This window comes from Macaca fascicularis, chromosome 17 (genome assembly GCF_037993035.2).
Source record: "Macaca fascicularis isolate 582-1 chromosome 17, T2T-MFA8v1.1".
NCBI lineage: Eukaryota > Metazoa > Chordata > Mammalia > Primates > Cercopithecidae > Macaca > Macaca fascicularis.
In genome coordinates, this window is record NC_088391.1 from 7,522,959 (window position 1) to 7,543,292 (window position 20,334).

Consider the following 20,334-nt stretch of genomic DNA (forward strand, 5'->3'; position numbering starts at 1 on the left):
CACGCCCGGCTAATTGCTTGTATTTTTAGTAGAGACAGGGTTTCACCGTGTTAGCCAGGATGGTCTTTATCTCCCGACCTCATGATCCACCCACCTCGGCCTCCCAAAGTGCTGGGATCACAGGTGTGAGCCACTGTGCCCGGCCAAATGAAGATTTTTAAACAGGGCAAGGATATGATTAGAGTTGGGGTTTAGAAAAGTTACTCTGAAGGCTTAAGAGTTTGGATTGAAAGATGAAGAGACAGGACGTAGGCAAATGCTTGCGAAAGCACAGATTTCAGTTTTGGAGGTGCTGAGATCTAGGTGTCTGTCTCAGGCTATGGACTGTGGGAGCTGTAGACTTAGGTGTCAGTGGTACTCAAAGTTGCAAGGTTAAAGATGGTACTTAAAACTCTAATTAGGTAGCAAGAGATCAAGGCCAGAAGAAATGCATACACAAAGGCCTACAGAAATTCACCATTAAGAGGGAAAGTGGGGAGTGGAGTTAAGAGTGAGACAGATGGAGTGTCACTTAAGCCCTCACTCCAGATATGGGAACAATGTGAACCAGCAGAGAAGAAAAAGCTTTACAGTTGGAGGAAACACCGTAAGTGTGTGCTGGAGGCAGGAACTGGGGCGGGGCGGTGGCGTGATGTGTGTGTGTGTTCTGAGGAGGCTGCTGGAGCAAGGACCACGGAGCCATCTGGAAAATCCAATTAGGAGTCTGACCACAGAGGCCTCAGTTTGAACTTAACTTGCTAGAAAACTAGGAGACAACTTTGTTTCTTTCAGTCAAAAAAAATTTTTTCCCTCGTAACCATATTAGAAAAGAAAAAGGCCAGGCATGGTGGTTCACCTCTGTAATCCCAGTGCCTTGGGAGGCTGAGGCGGGTGGATCACCTGAGGCCAGCAGTTCGAGACCAGCCTGGCCCACATGGCGAAACTATCTCTACTAAAAATACAAAAATTAGCCAGACCTAGTGGTGGGCACCTGTAGTTTCAGCTACTCGGGAGGCTGAGGTAGGAGAATTGCTCGAACCAGGGAGGCAGAGGTTGCAGTGAGCCAAGATTGTGCCACTGCACTCCAGCCTGGGCGACAGACTGAGACTCTGTCAAAAAAAAAAAAAAAAAAAAAAAAAAGGAAAAAGGAAAAAGGAAAAGAAACTGTGGGGTGAGAATAAGGTGGGTTTGTGATTCTGACTCGGTATATTATAAGGACAGCGGAGCCAGCAACAAAAATACAGATCACAGACTAAGTTAACAGCTGCTGTTCAAGAAAAGAGACAACGTCATTATTACAGAAAGGATGAATTTTATTTCCATCCTGAATGATTCACAACATTATTTAAACATCTGAAAAATCCTGAAATAATTTAAACTGAAGGCACAGAACAAACCAAAGTATTTAACTGTCAGAACTAAAAATGAGAAAATCCAAATAGTTCTGTAGTAACAATAAATTATGAACAAGTTTCCATCACCAAATATCACTCTGACCAAAAATGACTGTCTTTTGTCATAAAAGCTACAGCTTAAGCTGATTCCAAGATTTCTATGATAAAAATGAGAGTGAAAAAATTTCTTCTTTCAAAAGATGCATTATGCCACCAGGTTCAATGTAAGTATTTTGTATATAACAAAGTAGCAGTCAAGATATTTGTTGATGGATGGCTACTCCCCAAGGAATGACACATTCTTACAAACTTTAAAAAAATAGCAAAGTTGGTTACAAAATTCTATTTGGGGAGCAGGGAAAAAACTTGTTCCATGTCAATTAGAATATCAAAGCATTTCAATATCAAATTGCTTCCAAAGCCAATCATCACACAACAGTAATATACTGTACGGGCCATTCCACCGCATCTTGTTGTATGTTGATCGTACAGTGTAGTTAAGGGGTCGAACAAGTCAGTAGCAATGACTGCTGCTGTATCTCCTTTATTCCAAATAGATATGTTTTTTAAAAATCATTATAAAACGAACTGAAATAATCTGTGACATGCTACAGATACAATAAACCCCAGCAATGCAATTGCTAAGTTTGAAAATAAAGTGGTCATGCTTCATAATATATTGTACTGTAGTATTCTGAAATACATTCTCTGATTATCAATACCATTTATTACAGAGGTCACTTGTAAATTAGCTCAGATTCTGAACTAGGTTTCTAAATGAAACTTTTTTCAAGTATGTATAATATTAATAAGGTAAAGATATTTTTATCTTATTCACTTATTTATGTGTTCTTCAGAGGATAAGTGTGTTGAATAAAGGACAAAAAATGGGCTAGTCATAATTTTCAAAAACATTTCAAAAAATATGAAATAGTCTAGTGACCGAGAGCAGACTGAAAGATACATCTAAAACCTACATTTCCAATAAAACAGAACTTTGCTGTCTCCTACTTGAAACAACTAAGCTCGTAAGAAATAATGGGAAAAATAATTGTTTCTAAAATACACAAGAAATACTCCTACCCGAATAAAACAAAAAGGTCTCCCTTTCTCTTACTTAGCTGTGATATATATGTATTTAATAATATGGTTTTATCTTTATCGTTTTGTTTAATTGCATAAATCACAAAAACATTTCTAGCCAAGATTACTGCTAAGAATAACACAACTCTAGAAATAATTTTTTTTAGCAAAAACTACTTCAAAATTTCCCTACATAGCAAAAGATTCCTTTGGAAATAGATTTTTAATGCTTTTGGGCTGTTCAAGTAAGTGCAGCTTTACCATCTCTAACATTAAGTTATAATTATCATCCAAATTCCTTTGTAACTGGATAACATTATCTTTTATTCTCTACTATTCTAATAATAGTGTATTATTTAAGAAATCTCTTTAGTGTTGTCAGACTTATTTCTTCATCTTCTATAAGTATTGAGAGATAACAGTAGAAATAAACAAGAAAATCACTTTATAAACAGTATGAAGTTTTGAAATGTTGGCACCAATAAAAAATGGGGAACGGCCGGGTGCGGTGGCTCATGCCTGTAATCCCAGCACTTTGGGAGGCTGAGGCGGGCAGATCACAAGGTCAGGAGATCAAGACCATCCTGGCTAACACGGTGAAACCCCGTCTCTACTAAAAGTACAAAAAATTAGCTGGGCGTAGTGACGCATGCCTGTAGTACCAGCGACTCAGGAGGCTGAGGCGGGAGAATGGCATGAACCCAGGAGGTGGAGGTTTCAGTGAGCTGAGATCACACCACTGTACTCCAGCCTGGGCGACAGAGCGAGACTCCGTCTCAAAAAAAAAAAAAAAGGGGAACAGTTATCATCAAAATTTAAAGTATACTCATTCATGGTATTGGTTATGACACTGGCAGTACATGCTGTTGTTACTGGCTTCGCTGACGTCAGGTCTGAGGGATATGGGACTCATTCTATGATTCAGTTGCTGAAAACACAGACCCACCAGAAGGTCTCTACTCCAGCCGGGGCACAGTTTGGGTAAGCTTTGCTCATTACCTTAGGTAACATTTTAACAACTAAGTTTGAATTCTGAAAATATAAACTCACAAAGGTTAGTGGAAGACTGTTTCCAAGCTAAAAGAAATGTAACTAACTTAGGAAACCATTTAAATAAACATAAATGGACAATCTTGGTGGGTTTTGGCCCTGTGTATGCCAGCGGTGTCAGCAGCTCCTAAACCACAAACACAATGAAACCAAAGGGTTTTCTTTCAAAAACCTAAAAAAGGAAGATGCGAGATTTGAAACCAATTTCCAAAATCTATACAAGGCTGCCAGGCCAACAAATAACGGTCAGAGTGACTTTGTTCCTCTGCTCCTTCAGCATGGGAACTAGTGCAGAGTGGCTCATGCCCACGGTCGACAGCCCGTTTACAGCCACGATCATGTCGCCACACCTGGACAAAGAGAGACAGATACAGAATGTTACTATTTTCATGGTATTAAAAATATCCCAATTGAGATTTATTTAGCATGAAAAATGCGGCTTCACTTACCACTTAACTGTCAATGATTAGGGTGTATAATCTACTTTGTCTGGGACAGCTGTTAAGCCTGTGCTGGCTTTCCCTTGCCAATCAAGGAAACCCCAGGGCCAACGACTCCATAACCAGTCGGTGAATGTCAAGGACAAGCAGAGTAATTTTCACACTAATTTAAGCAAAATATAGAGTAAATATGCTCTCTTTAAAAAAATACCAAGTCATGCATTTGAAGGGGGTTGCTTATTATTTTGACTGCTATGTCTCTATTCATTCTTAGAGCTCATACATCTGACGGTTGAAGTTGGAAATAAGACCCATACTTCCTCTTCTTTCAGCTGTTGACACTCACTGTACTCTAAGCAGAATTATCATGGATGATGAATTGGAGGACCTTTCTAGCCTTATAATTACCATAATTATCCTTATGGTTTTTGGTCTTCTATTTATACCATAAATATGCTATTTTACTGTTGACTACTTCAATTTCTTTTTGGAAGTAGGAAGAATACAAATTATAATTAACAGAGGCCCAGACTGGTTAATCACTTAGCTAAGTGATTAATTCATTTTTCCCTACGCTTTCCTCCTAAAATTATTTTCTTTTCATCTTTATCAATATAGGCTGACCTGGAGCATACCACTCCCAATCACCTTTCCACACATTATTTAGATGTCACTTACTCCTTGCAAACAGTGTACATTTTCCATCTGTATAGCATTCTATATAGAATGTCAACATTTACTTTTTAAGAAATGGCTCTTCCTTCATAAACCAGCTATTAAGAATTTACAATCAACCACCTCCTCTCTGCTGGTGATGATCTCTTGCCATGACACCTTCTCTTTTCTTCTCCCAGTGCCCAAGCTTTGATAAGACGCTGTACACTGAGCGAGGACTTTTGCTCAGTGGTAGAGGCTGGCAGAGGGGTTAAAGTCCAGGGATCTATAGCCAGATAGTCCTGGGTCTGAATGCCAGCCAACCACTTTCAGCTACTTCATTGTGGGCAAGTTTCTTAACCTTTCCAAGCCTCAGTTATCTTGTTTGTTTTAAAACAGGAATAAAGAAACTTACCTCATAGGATTGTTAAGATTACATAATGCATGCACAGCACTTAGCACTGCGCCAGGCATCCTGTAAGCTATTGTACATCCATTCATCAAATATTTATGGAGATCTTACTTTATGCAAGGTATTGTTATGACTGCTAGGGATATAACAATAAATGCAACAAGATCCCTCCCTTATGGAGCTTGCATAAACGATCTCAGGTAGAGAGGAGTGCTGTGGAGAAAAATAAAGCAGAGTCATCTAATGACAGGACTGGACCTGAGTAGGCTGTGTGGGAAACTTACTCAGTGCTCAGTGTCACATCACAACATGATGAATGAAATATGTCCGATGAAATAACTCAGGTTCAGTTTCTGTCATCAGATTAATGAAACATAGCTATAAGTGACAAGATAGTAAAGGTAACACTTCAGTCTCGATCGGGATTGGCAAATTTTTTTTCTGTAAGGGGTCAGATGGTAAATATTTTAGGCTTCAAGACCCACACAGTCTCGGTCACGACGACATCAACTCTGCTGGTGTAGTGTGGGAGCCAGAGAGTACATAAACCAGCAAGTGTAGCTGCACTGCAATGAAACTTTATTTTCAAAAACAGGCTGGATTTGGTGCTGACCCCTGACCCCGGTCTAGATCATGTCCGGTGTCATCAACATGAATCACATCATTAATTAGAACAAGACTCACTTTAATCTTCCATCATAATAAGCAGGAGTTCCCAAGACAATAGTTTTAATGAAAAAAGGCTGATTGGTGTGGTTCTCTTCGTATCCACCAACGATACTAAAGCCCCAACTTCCCAAGTAGCTTCTTCGTAAAACTATATCGTGGCAGCTATGAAGTGTACTATAAACAAACACAAAAATAAAGAAAACATTAACATGGAGGCTTTTATAGCCGCTTATTTTTGTTATAACCCCACACCATGCTATATTTACCACTCTTGGAAAAAAGAAAAAGGGCTATTAATAGATTATTTTGACAATCCATTTTCTAGCATAGACACAGTCCTAGGTAGACTTGAATTTCTCCAACTTTTTTCAGTCTTCCCAAGTGAAGACATACACACACACACACACACACACACACACACACACACACACAAGTAGAGAACTTGGTTACAAATTACACCTCAGTAACCTGTACAAAAAGGTTAGGTACCTATATCTGCTCACTGCATTGTCAACAAAGTCCCCAATTCTACTAATCACTTTCATCTACAAGAGGACTTACAACGTGGGACAAAAGAGGTCTGGTACTGCCAAGCCCAGCACGCGAATGAAAGAAGAAAAAGACTAGGAGCGCAGCTTCCAAAAAGAAGGCAGAAAATTCCTTCTCTTTTCTGAAGGTCCTGCAGCTTTTAGTCTACATGAGGAGTTGTTATTTTCTCCTTTACTTAGGATGTTTTCATTTTAAGGGAGACTCTTACTTGCCAAAATAGAGAAATCAATCTGGAAAACACTAACAAAAAATCTTTTTCTTTTTTTTTTCTGTCATAGACAAGCTGGGTTCAGTGTCATGTGCCTGTAGTCCCAGCTACTGGGAGGCTGAGACAGGAAGATGGCTTGAGCCCAGGATGGCTCCAAGATGGAGCCATCAAACCAAGATGGTTGAGGCTGCAGTGAGCTATGATCATGCCAGCTTGGGTGACAGAGCAAGACCTCATCTTTTAAAAAAGAAGAAAATATACACACAGCTATACACACACATGCATATATAAATGTATCACAGACACTGAGAAACTATAGTTAGAATGCTACTGCCAGATTGGAGGATGTGTCCAGAGAGGGAGGAAAAAAAATATACTTATGTTTCCATAGCTCTATGGATTTGGGAAGAAACAGTGAGTAAAATCTTAAAAACAAAACAAACAAACAAAAAAAACCACACCTAAAGGCTACAGAAAAAAAAAAAATCTCTTTATAATAAATAAGTATCTTTCATCTTTAGGTGGAACCGGATCTAAATGCATGAAAGGCAAGGTTTCCTGTTTTTAATCCGTAATAAAATAATAAATATATACAATACAAATAAAATAGTTTTAAAGATCCTGTTTTATTATTTCTTAATAAAGCCAATTCTATAAAGCAATGTTTACCATGCCAGACCTTCTCATCTTATCTAGTTTCTTAGCTCACTGATAAGAAAGGCTTCTGGGATGGAACAAGGTCCCATGCACTGGCCTGGATTTAAAGGGACAGTGTTGGTTATTTTCCTAATGCTGCCATCTTCTGACACAAATAGCTTTCTTGTATACACCAAGAAATTGCAGTGGAAGAAACCTCCCTTTTCAAGAAAAGCAGAGTAGAGCTGCTACACTATCTGGTGTGAAACTTGCATATAGGGGCCACCTGTACCCACCGAGGAGGACACATGGCTGTTGAATATAGCTTTGCATTCAACAGAAACCTCCACACATACATTGAATAGTAGCCTTTTATCGACAGGTATTCTTTCAACACCGGTGGGCTCAAAAATAGATTTTACTATACTGTTATTTCTCATCTAAAATCTTAGCTATTATGCCTGGCACACCAGAAAATGCTCTGAACAAAGAGGTCAATGTGCCAATCCCCAAACTAGACTGGGGTAACAGATAAGGAAAATTAAAAGAAGCACTAGGGACCAAGTTTCTCCAGGACGCTGCTGCTCTCTGCCTGCTCCATCATTAGAGGTGCACACGAGTTCTGAGGTCTGCAACGTGCTGCCCGGCCACTGCATGAGTGGACCACTTCTCACCCACTATGCACAAAGAGCCTTGAAGCGCTATCTAAATGCTAGTTGTTATGAACGTATCCGAGTCAGGTGGCTCAGAAAATAGCAAATTCTTATTGTTTAATTTTATTTTAAAGAATCAATAATTTTCATACTTCGTCAAGAGTCGAAATGCTTCATAGCTTTAGTATTCTTACGTGCAGTAAGAATCTAAATGGATTAGGCAACAACAACAAATAATGATAGGAACACACATTCTTCCTATCTCAAATGTCAAACAACAAAAACTGCGGAAAGGAATGCACCCTGGGATGCCACTGGAGGTTCTACGTGCTTCTGTGACCCCAGCACTGACCAACCACAGCATATCTTGGCTGGTCACACTGATAAAAAAACAAAAGTGAAACAGCCATTCTTGAACACTAATGGTTTGGCTTAATAGACTCTTGCATCCAATAAAAATTGAGTTTAAATACTGCCTTTTTTAGGGAGAGTTAAAAAAAATTAAAAAGGTATTAAGAAAGGCTTCTGGGATGGGGGAAGGCCCCAAGATTGGCCTGGTTTTTCTGATGAAAAATGCATGAAGTCTCAGCACATAGCAGAATGAGTGCTGGTAAATGACAGCTTTTCTAAGCAAGAGGCTGGGTTATCCAATCTCATGGCTAGCCCACTGAGGAGCCTTAACAGGAATAGACACAACTGCTTTCTTTGTGTACCTTTTAAAATGTAATACCCTAAGAAAAATTATCCTTTTCTTTTGTAGTTTGATTTGATGTTGCTACTTTTATTGAATTAAAGCTTTTTTTAATTCCAACGGGTAAATTTATCATGCTACACACTGATAAGGGTTGCAAGTATGATTATGATTTCCATAAAACAAGAAAGTGCTCAGTACCTTGGAAGCCCAAGCCACATGACCCATGATGGGGACCAACTGGCATCATACTCATTTTCGCTGAAAGTACTTGGCTGCTCCTCCGTGTTCTGAGTCGCCTCCTCAACAATCTGGACCTCAAGTGCTTTAAGGGCAACAGCAGGGGATGCGGCACTGGCTTTCAGCATTGCAACTGCCTCACTGTGACTTAAATTGGTCAAATCAATGCCGTTGATATTCAGCAACACATCACCTATTCAGATGAAGAAACAAGAAAAATGGGCTGAGCCACTGAGTATTCACCTACAGTTCTTTTTGTTTATAAACTAAGCAACAAAAGTTTGTTCCCACAACTCTGATGAGATAAGGTATAATAATAAATGGCATTTATTATTTCTTTGTAATTTTTATAATGAGAAGAAACCCAATACACAGAAAAACATTTCATAATTTTAAAATAATGTCATAATACATGGGAAAAAGTGTGGCCTGAGGCACCTTGACATGACTGGAAGTTCGAATCATCAGTTTGAGTTTAGTTGTGTACAGGCCCTGGGCAGGTTCATTTCTCTTAGAGTTTCAGAGATTTCTACAATTCTGTTCAATCAAAAATCATTTGATCCTTTGCCCTTAGAAATAAATGTTTAATGTATTCCGCTTTATATTTACACAGTTCTATACATAAGGACAGCCCTGTATAGTTCATTCAGGGCAAATATCAGAATATGTACAGAGAAGCTATCCCTGGGCCCACACAAAGAAATGAAACTTGTGGTTTGAATGTCTTCCCTGTTTGAGGAAGAAAAGAACTGTTGCTCTGCTAAGTAATATAATAAAAAACGGCAATGAGGATTATATCAAAGGTTAGGAAAGATTAGTTTTGTAGGAAGCAGACATTTGTGCTACAAAGTCTACAGAAATTTCTCTCTTCCAATTTATCATCAGCTTTTCAGATTATTAAAGCAAATCATTAAAAGAACAAAAAGGAAATAAAATTACCCAATACTACAACTGGACAAATAACCTTTATTTAATAGCAGCTTGAGAAAATAATTCACATACTATTCAATTCGCCCATTTAAATAATATAATTTTAAGGTCTTAGTATATTCACAGTTGTGCAAGCATCACTACAGTAATTTTGAGAACATTTTAATCACTCCCTCTATACCCATCATTCCCCTTCCCCAACCCTAAGCAACTACTAATTTACTTTCTGTCTCTATAGATTTGCCTCTTCTGAACATTTCATGTAAAGGGACTCATATATGGTCTTTTATATCTAGCTTCTTTTACTTGAATAATATTTTCAGGGTTCACCCATGTAATTTGTGCCAGTACTTCAGTCCTTTTCATGGCCAAATCATATTTTGTTGTATGGGCAGACCACATTCCATTGATCCATTCATCAGCTGATGGACATTCGAGTTTCCACTTTTTGGCTACTGTGAATAATGCTGCTATGAACACTGGTATACAGGTTTTCATATGAACAGCTGTTTTCATGTCTCTAGAAGTAGAATTGTTGGTCATATGGTTAACTATATGAGGAATCAGTTTAACTCTTTGAGGAGCTACCAAACTGTTTTCCAAAAACAGTTGTACCACTTTATATTCCCACCAGCAATTAATGAGGGTTTCCATTGCTCCACATCCTTGCCAGTGTTTATTATTCGTTGTCTTTTTTATTATTGTCATCCTACTGGTTGTAAAGTAGTATCTCACTGTGGTTTTGATTTGCGTTTGAGACAGGGTCTCACTCTGATGCCAGGCTGGAGTACAGTGGCATGATCTCATCCCACTGTAGCCTTGACCTCTGGAGCTCAGGTGATCTTCCCACCTCAACTCCTGAGTAAACTGGGATTACTACAGGTTCACACCACCACAGCTGGCTAATTTTTGTATTTTTTGTAGAGACAAGGCTGTGCCATATTGCCCAGACTGTTCTCAAACTCTTGGGCTCAAGCGATCCACCTGCCTTGGCCTCCCAAAGTCGTGGGATTACAGGTGTGAGCCACCACACCCAGCCTGAGCATCTTTTCATGGGAATACTGGCCATTTATTTATCTTCTTGGAGAAATGTCTATTCAGATTCTTTCCTCATTTTTATGTTGTGTTTTCTGTCTTTTTAAGTAGAGTTGTAAGAATATATATTCTAGACACAAGCCATTTGTCATATATATAATTTGCAAATGTTTTTCCCATTCTGTGGGTTATTTTTTCATTTGCTTGGTTGTAGTGTTTGCAGCACTAAAGTTTGCAGTTTTAAAGTCCAGTCTGTCAAACTACTGCCTAATCCAAGGTCATGAGGATTTACATTTGTGTTTTCTTCTAAGAGTTTCAGCTCTTATATTTAGATCTTGAATCCATTATGATTTAATTTGTGTTTATGGTGTGAGGTAAGGGTTCAACTTCATTCCTGGAAAAATAAGTTTTCAGAGTCACTTTTCTTACCTTATATACAAACTAAGTCAATGGAGACTGCTATTTTTACCATGGTAATAGAGGCTAGCTGCAACCCCTATCTATACAAATTATATAGCATTGATAGGGAATATGAAATGGCAAATGCATTTATCCCCAAAATTAATTTTGTCTTCTGCTTCACCTCCTCTCTGAGTCCTCTTCTACAGACACTTTATTAAAAGAAACATTTATTTTTCAGTGAGATGGCCCTTTGGAGTATCTAAGTCTGTTTTAATGTTAGAGGATCTTTTCCTAAGATAAAATAATCTAACAGTCTGAGTAACTGTTAGCAAATTCTGGTACTGTCGTCAAGGTTCAGCAACTTTCCTTTATATAAGGCATTTTTCTAATCTCATAGAATGACTTTATGCTTCCATATGCAAGGGACAGTTTAAAGGATTTTAAAAAGTCATGTTTAATAGATACTTTGTAGATGCTCTTTATTTTTTTAAATGTGCATTTAATTCAGAAATAAGATGTGGTAACATTTTTAAAGATCCCATCTTACCTCTCTTTATTCTGCCATCTCGTGCAAGGCAGCCATGGGGCGGCACACTGGTCACAAAGATGGGCAGCTCACCACTCTTACTTCCCCTGCCCCCAGCAACGGTCATGCCAAGGGACTCATGTGGTTCCTTCTTTACAGTAATGTGTTTTTCTTGGCATGTAACACACTGAGTAAGATCCTAAAACACACAAGAAAAAAATCATTGGATAATGAATAAAATATAGTTGAAGTGAAGTTATTACTTCAAACTAAGGTAATAACATACATGGCATTTATACAGTAATTATTTTTTATTCCTTAATTGCAAATGAAAGTAATATACAGTTCTTAATAAGTCTACTGTGGATCAATGTCAAATTTTGGACTATGTTATTTTCATATGACTGTTTATGTACCTGAAAAAACTCAGGACTGCTGAAATCTGGCAGTCAAAGTAAAATAAGCACATCATTTGTATAATTTGTTTGAGCTTCATCTTTGATCAGCTGCACTAAAGTAAATGATGCTTTTGAGTTTTAAGATTCTGAAGACAAATCAATTAATTTTACTTCCATCTTTCTCCCATTTCTTTGAAAGACAAGTTGACAGAGTAGCACGAAAGTACAGATTTTGGCAACTGCCAGAAAAAGGCCATCGACCTATCTCCTGATTCTCACTGACTAGGACTATGAGTGCTCAAATCATGAAGAAGTTGCAAATCTACCTCCAAAATCTTCATGAAAAGCTAAAGGGATACAAAATGACTGAATTTTTGAAAAAGTTAATGACAGGGAAATAAATTCCCAACAAATTAATATTCTTCCATTTTTACTGACATTTGTTACTACTGTTTATTATTGAGATGCTCCTGGAAGAAAAAGAATTTAAAACATCACTTTTCTTTTGAATTAGAACTCAGTAAAAAATAAGATGTACATACGCAATATTAAAATAATAATTAACATTTGGGCTTAGCCTGTGAAAAGCTAATGCCTTTACATGCATTATTTCCTTTAAACTTCACAAAAGTCCTGAAATTATATATTATTATTGACCCCATTTGACAAAAGATGAAACAAACTTAGGGAGGTCATGTAACTTGTCCTGAATCATGTTAATATAGGCAACCGTCCTGGGATTCAAAACTTACGTGTGTTAAAAGTATGTACGATATATATTAATATAAATAGTATTTTGTATATGTCTATATAGTGTGATAGACTACATGTACATATTGTATATATGCACCCACACAAGAACTATCCCATTAAGTGTACAGTGCAAGATAATGTCTCAGAAGGTTTTAACACTTATTAACTGTTAAGAGAATGTTGTAATTAACACCGTTAATATAAAAAATAAAAAATACAAATTATATTTACAGAATTATAACATTTCCTTAAGTCACATTAGTTTAGAGAATTGACATGTATTTAACTGTTAATAACGGCGTTTATCAAATCTCTAAATCAGGGCCTGGAATTCTAGGCCTATCTACCCTTCTCCAGATGTGAAATTATACTCTTGAAATTTTACCAAAGGAGCTATCTGTAATAGCAGCACAGTATTCCCAGAAAATGTTATGACCAAGGAGAAAATTTGTAAACATTTTAAGGCAGTCTCCTATCCAAAGGTATGACATTTTTGTCAGCAGCCTTCAAAATTAGACAAACACAACTTTATTCTGAAGACAACTCAGGTAAACTCAACCTTGAGTATATTTATTTAAGCAGGTTCAGTTCTTACATATTTAAGCAGTTAAGTGTGGGTGTTTTATTACTCTAAGTGTCTGAAATGTATGCAATTTTTACCCAGGAACCAAACCAAACTTCAAAGATTATACTCAGTATGCTTCAAGGAACTTCCTAAAACTACATGAATGTTTATCAAAACAGCTACTGGGAAGCTTTGTAGTAGACTAACATATATACTATATTTTTTTCAGAATGCTTATAATTGTCTGAAAAGATTGTTCTGGTGAATTTGCATGTTTTCTCCCTAGGAGACTTTTACTATGCTGTATCAGGATTTGACATAACAAGCAGAGCATGTTAGTAGTAAATAGCTAAATAAACACATTCCATTTCAAGTGGTTTTTCTAACCAGCCAGGTTTGCAGAGTGCCTAGAACAGATTAAGTTCAGCATCACTATTTAGAACATCGTCATATAAAATTAAAGAGAATCAGAATTAGCCTAGTTATAACAGAAAAATACATGTGCCCAAAACAAACTGAATTAAGGACAGTTTGCTATATGAATACTGGAATTATTAATTACAGTTTTTCAAACTCTCTTAAAACTGTAATATTGTTATATATACCCATATCTCAAATTATAAAATTCAATAACATAAAAGATTCAATTACCAACTTGTACCTCATATTATAGTTTTATATGTACACAAAACTTATAAAACAAGGACTAGGTATATGAAACAATGCCTATTCAAAAATTCCTATTTAAAACAATTACTCCATTTCCACAGTCATTATTTAAAGGCAAATTACAGGTTTCCTTCATACATTTTGAGTTTTGCTCAGAAATGAGAATGAAGTCTGTGATTATAATTTCTTTTAAGTATTAACTAAACCAAAGACCAGTGACAAGTCTGTATAGAACTTAAGCTCAGAAAACCATATAAACCTGGCCGGATGCGGTGGCTCAAGCCTGTAATCCCAGCACTTTGGGAGGCTGAGACGGGTAGATCACAAGGTCAGGAGATCGAGACCATCCTGGCTAACATGGTGAAACCCGTCTCTACTAAAAAATACAAAAAACTAGCCGGGCGTGGTGGCGGGCGCCTGTAGTCCCAGCTACTTGGAGGCTGAGCCAGGAGAATGGCGTAAACCCGGGAGGCAGACCTTGCAGTGAGGTGAGATCCGGCCACTGCACTCCAGCCTGGGTGACAGAGCGAGACTCCGTCTCAAAAAAAAAAAAAAAAAAAAAAAGAAAACCATATAAACCTGATGGGCCAAAAATACTGTCTTTAAGCTATGCTTTCTTAGGGTACCAGAGACGGACTCCAAAGCTAATTACTCACTCAAATGTTGTACTTTCAGGTGACAATAAAAAAGTTTTTGCTTAGTAAAGCAATTTAATTTTACTTAAGGAGAATTACTCTGGTAGCTCACATTTAGCTTTTATTTTCACATAATTGGGTAAGCATCATTCGCATCATTGTTTTAAAACTCCTGGCCCACTGGAAGTTAAGAGTTCAAATGAAGGATCAAATGAAGTAAATTATACCAAGAATGCTAAAGTACCATCCTTTTAGATTTCTGGATTGAAAGTGAGGTAGCATCAAAATTCTCAGCTGACGTAGAATACATTATAAAACCAGGGAAATACTGATTCTGAAGAAACAGTAACAAAGCTTAACATATGGGAATTTTAAAAGATTTAGGGTAATATTCCTCTAAGCTTTAACATAAAAAGAAATATGCTATATATGTACCTATCAAATATGTAAATATGCTATATATGTACCTATCAAAATTCATGATTCATATGTTTAATCTTCACGTATCTAATTCTGGTTCTGTAGGCAACAGGCTCAATTACCAAGTATACATTTATCAATCTTGTCTTCATTATGTTTTTTCAATAACTAACTCTTACATTTAAATAAGCAACCCAAGATAAATTCCACTTTCAAGTAGGATTAAACAAGTAGAAGATTTCATGCTTCTCGTTTATCACCTGGCAAAGGAAACTTCCCCTCCAAGCAACTATCTCTAGTTCTAAGGAACAACGCAGTCACTCTCCAAGGTAGCAAAACATATACATTTCACATTCCAAACAACTATATTTTTCAACAGAATAACAACCCTCATTTGAATCTTTTTTTAAAAAACTACTTTATTGAGGTATGACTGACACACAAAAAACCTTCATTGAAATCTTGCCAGCTTGTAACGATGATCCTTTGATGGTGGCATAAAAAAAAAATCCTCACCTTATGTGAGCTTGGTCTGCTGTAATACGGTGGTGGTGTGTGGTGCTGGCTGCTGCTGCTATGATTTCCTGCTTCTCTAATGGTGTTACCAGCCTGGGGCTTCCCTGGTCTAGCAATTGTTAAATTCACTCTCTCCCCACTGGCCTGGAGAAAACACAAATACATTACCACAAGTGACTAATGATGTTTGTAATTTTAAAGATTACACACAGTATAACTTTCAATGCACTTCTCAATCACGGTACCAGGGGATCATCTGGGCAGTGACTGCAAGCACCTGGTGGCAAGAGGAATGAGTTCGTTTCATTAGCTAATATCTTAAAACTGCTGCAGTTGAAGCGCATACACACAAAATTCTTGGGCATGCCCTCTGCAACCCCACCTCCAAAATGACCAAGGCAAAGTGGTCACACTGCCTGGGTTCTTATCTCCCCATGACTGGTAACTTTTCTTGTAATACTTCTTTGCATCTTCAAGGTTGGCCTTGATATTGCAAGACAGAGCAAAGGAAAGAAAATAAAAGGAAGAACTGCTTCGAAACTTGATTAAAGTCCATTGTGACTTCTGAAATAAATTTCTATGGTGGCTACTTCCGAAATAATAATGAAATTCTGCACAGCTTTGTTTCTGCCTCTATAGGTCTGAGTCAAAAATAGGACATCAGCATCAACATTCTTGAAAAGAATGACTACAGAAATCCTGCATAACAAGACTTTGTATGTATGTGTGTGTATATATATAGCATATGTGTGTGAATGTGACACACACATCTCAAGTGTTAAATTATTTTAGAGGTTCATGACTATCGTTTTAAATTTAGAGGCTTGTTAGCTATCATATTTTGAACATACGTTTACATTGGTTACATTTTTACAAGTTATTTAATGCTTCCTTTTAAAGTAAAAGTCTAATTTATTTGATGCTGACTCTTCGTCATGACCACAATGCCATTTTACTGTAATTCCTACAGGAAAATATGATAGCCTGCTTTAAAGAAATTGTGGTACAAAGTGGAGACCTCTCCCGTGATTCTAGTCAATAATGTTAAAAAATCACTTTATTTTCAATTCTTACATTAGAAAATAAGTGAGAAACAAGTTTAATGCCTTACTAAAATCATTTACTATTGGTCTCCTTTTAAGACATGGAGTATATGTTATTTTTTAAAATCCAAAAACAATAAGGCTTTTACTTATTTTCAAAAGGAAACAAATTGAGCAACTTCAGTTTTCCATTATTTGGAGAAAATTATAGCACAAAATACGATGAAACTATAACATCCAAATATAAAATATGATCATAGACAATTTAAAATATATTTTCTACCTGTGTATCTGTATTTTTTTCACATTTTGGTTAGAAATTTAGTTAGAATCATCCAAATGAATGAACTAGATTAGATAATTTAAACGTTGCCTGAAATACATATAGTCTATCTATTATTTTCTGTCTTATTGATCCGGCCTCTCACTTGACTCTTTCACTCAAACAAATGCTACAACTCTATTAGCTTTCTTCTTCCTCCTCGTCCTTTCTCCCCTCCCTCCCACCAATCTCCGCTCTTTCAAGATGAGCTGGGTTTTAGTGGTGCAGCTGCTGGCTGATATCCACAGACATAGGTCCTAATGTTGCCTTTAATCTGAGGAAATTTTAAGGCATCCAATTTCTTTAAGCCTCAAGTCTATGAAATTACACCAATATCAGAATCTCCTCTCAATACAATAAAGAGGGTTGAGACCAGGGTTTTCTTTTTTTTTTTTTTTTTTTGAGACGGAGTCTCGCTCTGTCACCCAGGCTGGAGTGCAGTGGCCCGATCTCGGCTCACTGCAAGCTCCGCCTCCCGGGTTTACGCCATTCTCCTGCCTCAGCCTCCTGAGTAGCTGGGACTACAGGCGCCGCCACCGCGCCCGGCTAATTTTTTGTATTTTTAGTAGAGATGGGGTTTCACCGTGGTCTCGATCTCCTGACCTTGTGATCCGCCCGCCTCGGCCTCCCAAAGTGCTGGGATTACAGGCGTGAGCCACCGCGCCCGGCCGAGACCAGGGTTTTCTTATAGTCTTAAATTTTCATTGTTATTTCCGTGTTGTAAACACATTTTTCAATGACTATCGGCCTAGCCTACTTCCTGATGCTCAAGGACATAATTCCTGGTTTCCTTTACAGTGTTTTGTTTTGCTGACTTTAAGGAAAACTTCTCTTTGTTGCATCCTTATCACTGGAGAAGTTGCTCATACCATTAAATGCTATGGCATGTTGCAGAACGTGTAGATCTTGCCTGGAGGACTTTCCAACTTACCTGTCTTCATGCTTTTGTGAAAAACATGTTCCTCCTCTAATCATGACTATCCTTACTTACGTCCCAAAGATGCTATGAGGACAAATTTTATCATGTATTTTAAACACCGTGAATTCCTTAAAAACAACAACAAAGCACTACCGAGATAAGAGTTATTCTTCCCCTATTTATGTAGATCCTGACAGGGAGTTAAGAGACCAGGTAAGTCAGATCCTTGGTAATCACAGCTCTTTTAAGCCTCCCTTTCCTCACTTCTAAAAGGTGGACACTACCATCTGCTACATCTGGCTTAATAATAGAACCCAGGACCCAAATGAGAAATGAGTATGAAACAGTAGAGCCTACGCTCTGTAAATAATCATCCCCAAAGTTCACAGGGATACAGTTTTTAGAAAAGACTATCTCCAATGAAGCTATACTAGTGTGGATTTTAAAGAATTCAGGTAGCCATACCTGATTTTCTAACGAAATATAAAATGTCCCCTGAATTCTGATGTTATTGGCCAATGAAAACAAATACTGCTATACGATCATTTCGGCCAAGCCTTTGGAATGAAGGCCCAGAGGGTTTACCTGAATAATCTGGGCAGCAAGCTCCGGAGTTCCATGCTTCAGGTCGTGCCCATTGATGGCCAGCACTCGGTCATTGCTGCAGAGCCTGCCGTCCTGCGCAGCCAACCCCCCTTCCAGCAGGTCAAGAATAAAAACCCCTGGCTCATCTGTCCTTCGCACCAATTTAATGCCAAGCTGTTCACCAGAGTCCCGTTTGTGAAGAACCACTTGGAAAATCTCTTCTCGCGGAGAGTTACTATCAGAATGGTTGTGTGCTCGGTTGCCAAAGCGCCTCTCTCGAAGCACAGTAAGATGCAGTGTGTTGCACGGCTGGGAAAGGACAGCTCTGGCATAGTTATGGGACACGTTGCTGATATTGTAGTTGTTGACCTAGAAAAAAAGAATTGTGACAAAACTGTGACAACCTTTCATTTTTCCAATTTGTAGGAACGTTTATGTAACATTTCCAAGGGACACTAAGTATTGTGAGAGTGCTAAGTATGGTGAGAATGCTATACAATCATTATTTACAAAGAAAACCACATTAAAGACATTTAAAAATAGAGTTTCTAATATTAACTTACATTGATTAGCATCAAGGAGACAAGAGTAGCTAGGATCACGGGCTTTAATGACAGTCTTGAATTAGAGTCCTAGGTACTATCATTTAGTAACTGATAACCTTAGGCAAATTATAGAACTTGTCTAGATGAGTCTTCTCATCTGTAAAATATGTTTTACTTCATGGGATCAGTATGAGAATGAACAGATCAACATGCAGCAAGTGCTAATGAAATAAATACTAATTCTAGTGGAACACAAATTTAAGTTTTACTAGATTACAAATTTGCTTTTACCAAATTAAATACACTTAAGCTAGAGAAAATAAATTGTTATTTTAAGGAAAGTAGCACATTCCAGGTATACAACCTTATTTTAGATAAGTGACTTTTACTTGAAAGAAAACCAGGTTAATTGTAATTTCACTCTAATTCCTCAGCACACAAGTATTAGGCTGGTGCAAAAGTCATTACAGCTTTTACCATTAAAAGTAAAATAGAATGTATATCTAATGCATTATTCAATACTCATATAACATTTATGTATCCACCTTTATAACCTTGAAAAAAGTATAGTGACTGATCCTTGGATATGTAACAGCACTTAGAAAATACACCTAACTTCAATTATTTCTTTAGTTACAAGAGATGAGCATGATTCTTAGCATTTATCACAATTAGAGTTCTTCTCTGAATAGATCTGAGATGAAACCAACATCCTCTGACCATCTGTTATATGACAGGCTCTGAGTTAGGTGCTTATGATCACCTAAAATTCTTAAATCTTTTTCACACAAATCCACATTAGGCAAGACTCCCCTCTTCCTATTTACTTAGGATTGATAGTTGTAAATACTACTATTTTGAATTTTGTTGATTTTGACCTATTAACATCTTTCAGAATTCAATCACCAAATGCACAGATGTCACACACAAACTTGCTTTCTCCCAAGTCTGCAACATCTATGAATTTGGTAGTCATCCAAGTCCTTGGTAAAAGTATTGAATAATACAAGGTCAAATGGAACTTCTGAAGTTCTATTATATTTAGAAAGCAGCTTCTAAAAATCCAGGCAGACATAGATACATTAGCTAAACCACCATTTCCAGCTATTTAGCTAAAAAGCTACCCTACCTGTAGGTTCACATTTTTCTATCTTACATTCAGACATATCACACATATCACAAATGACTTTACAAAATGTCTGACTAAAATCCAGCCATGTGTAAACCATGCAGCCTCATCACATCTTTGTGAAGCAGGCTGGGGAATATTCTACAACTGGAAAAATATTTTTCCTCCAGGAATGCATGGTTGCCGGTGAAATTCAGATAAAGCAAATAAAATATTGTTTCTAGATTTCGTAAAAATAACATCAACCCAGCAAACTATCTCATTTTTGAGCTAAATGTGTTTTT

The 20,334-nt window shown here is 37.4% G+C and overlaps 1 protein-coding gene across 2 annotated transcripts in view; it reads right to left on the bottom strand.

Moving 5' to 3' along the window:
• Window positions 1-1,274: 1,274 nt before the first annotated feature.
• The window catches only part of LNX2 (ligand of numb-protein X 2), a 76,367-nt gene continuing 57,307 nt past the window's right edge, over window positions 1,275-20,334 (bottom strand). For both annotated transcript variants that reach the window (XM_065533112.2, XM_045377409.3), the window contains 6 exons: window positions 18,377-18,745; window positions 15,508-15,651; window positions 11,573-11,750; window positions 8,620-8,851; window positions 5,697-5,855; window positions 1,275-3,856 (listed from right to left, as the gene is read on the bottom strand). In XM_065533112.2, coding sequence (XP_065389184.1) covers window positions 3,721-3,856; window positions 5,697-5,855; window positions 8,620-8,851; window positions 11,573-11,678 — 633 coding nt within the window. In that variant the 5' untranslated portion in view covers window positions 11,679-11,750; window positions 15,508-15,651; window positions 18,377-18,745 and the 3' untranslated portion in view covers window positions 1,275-3,720. The remainder of the gene's footprint in view (window positions 3,857-5,696; window positions 5,856-8,619; window positions 8,852-11,572; window positions 11,751-15,507; window positions 15,652-18,376; window positions 18,746-20,334) is intronic.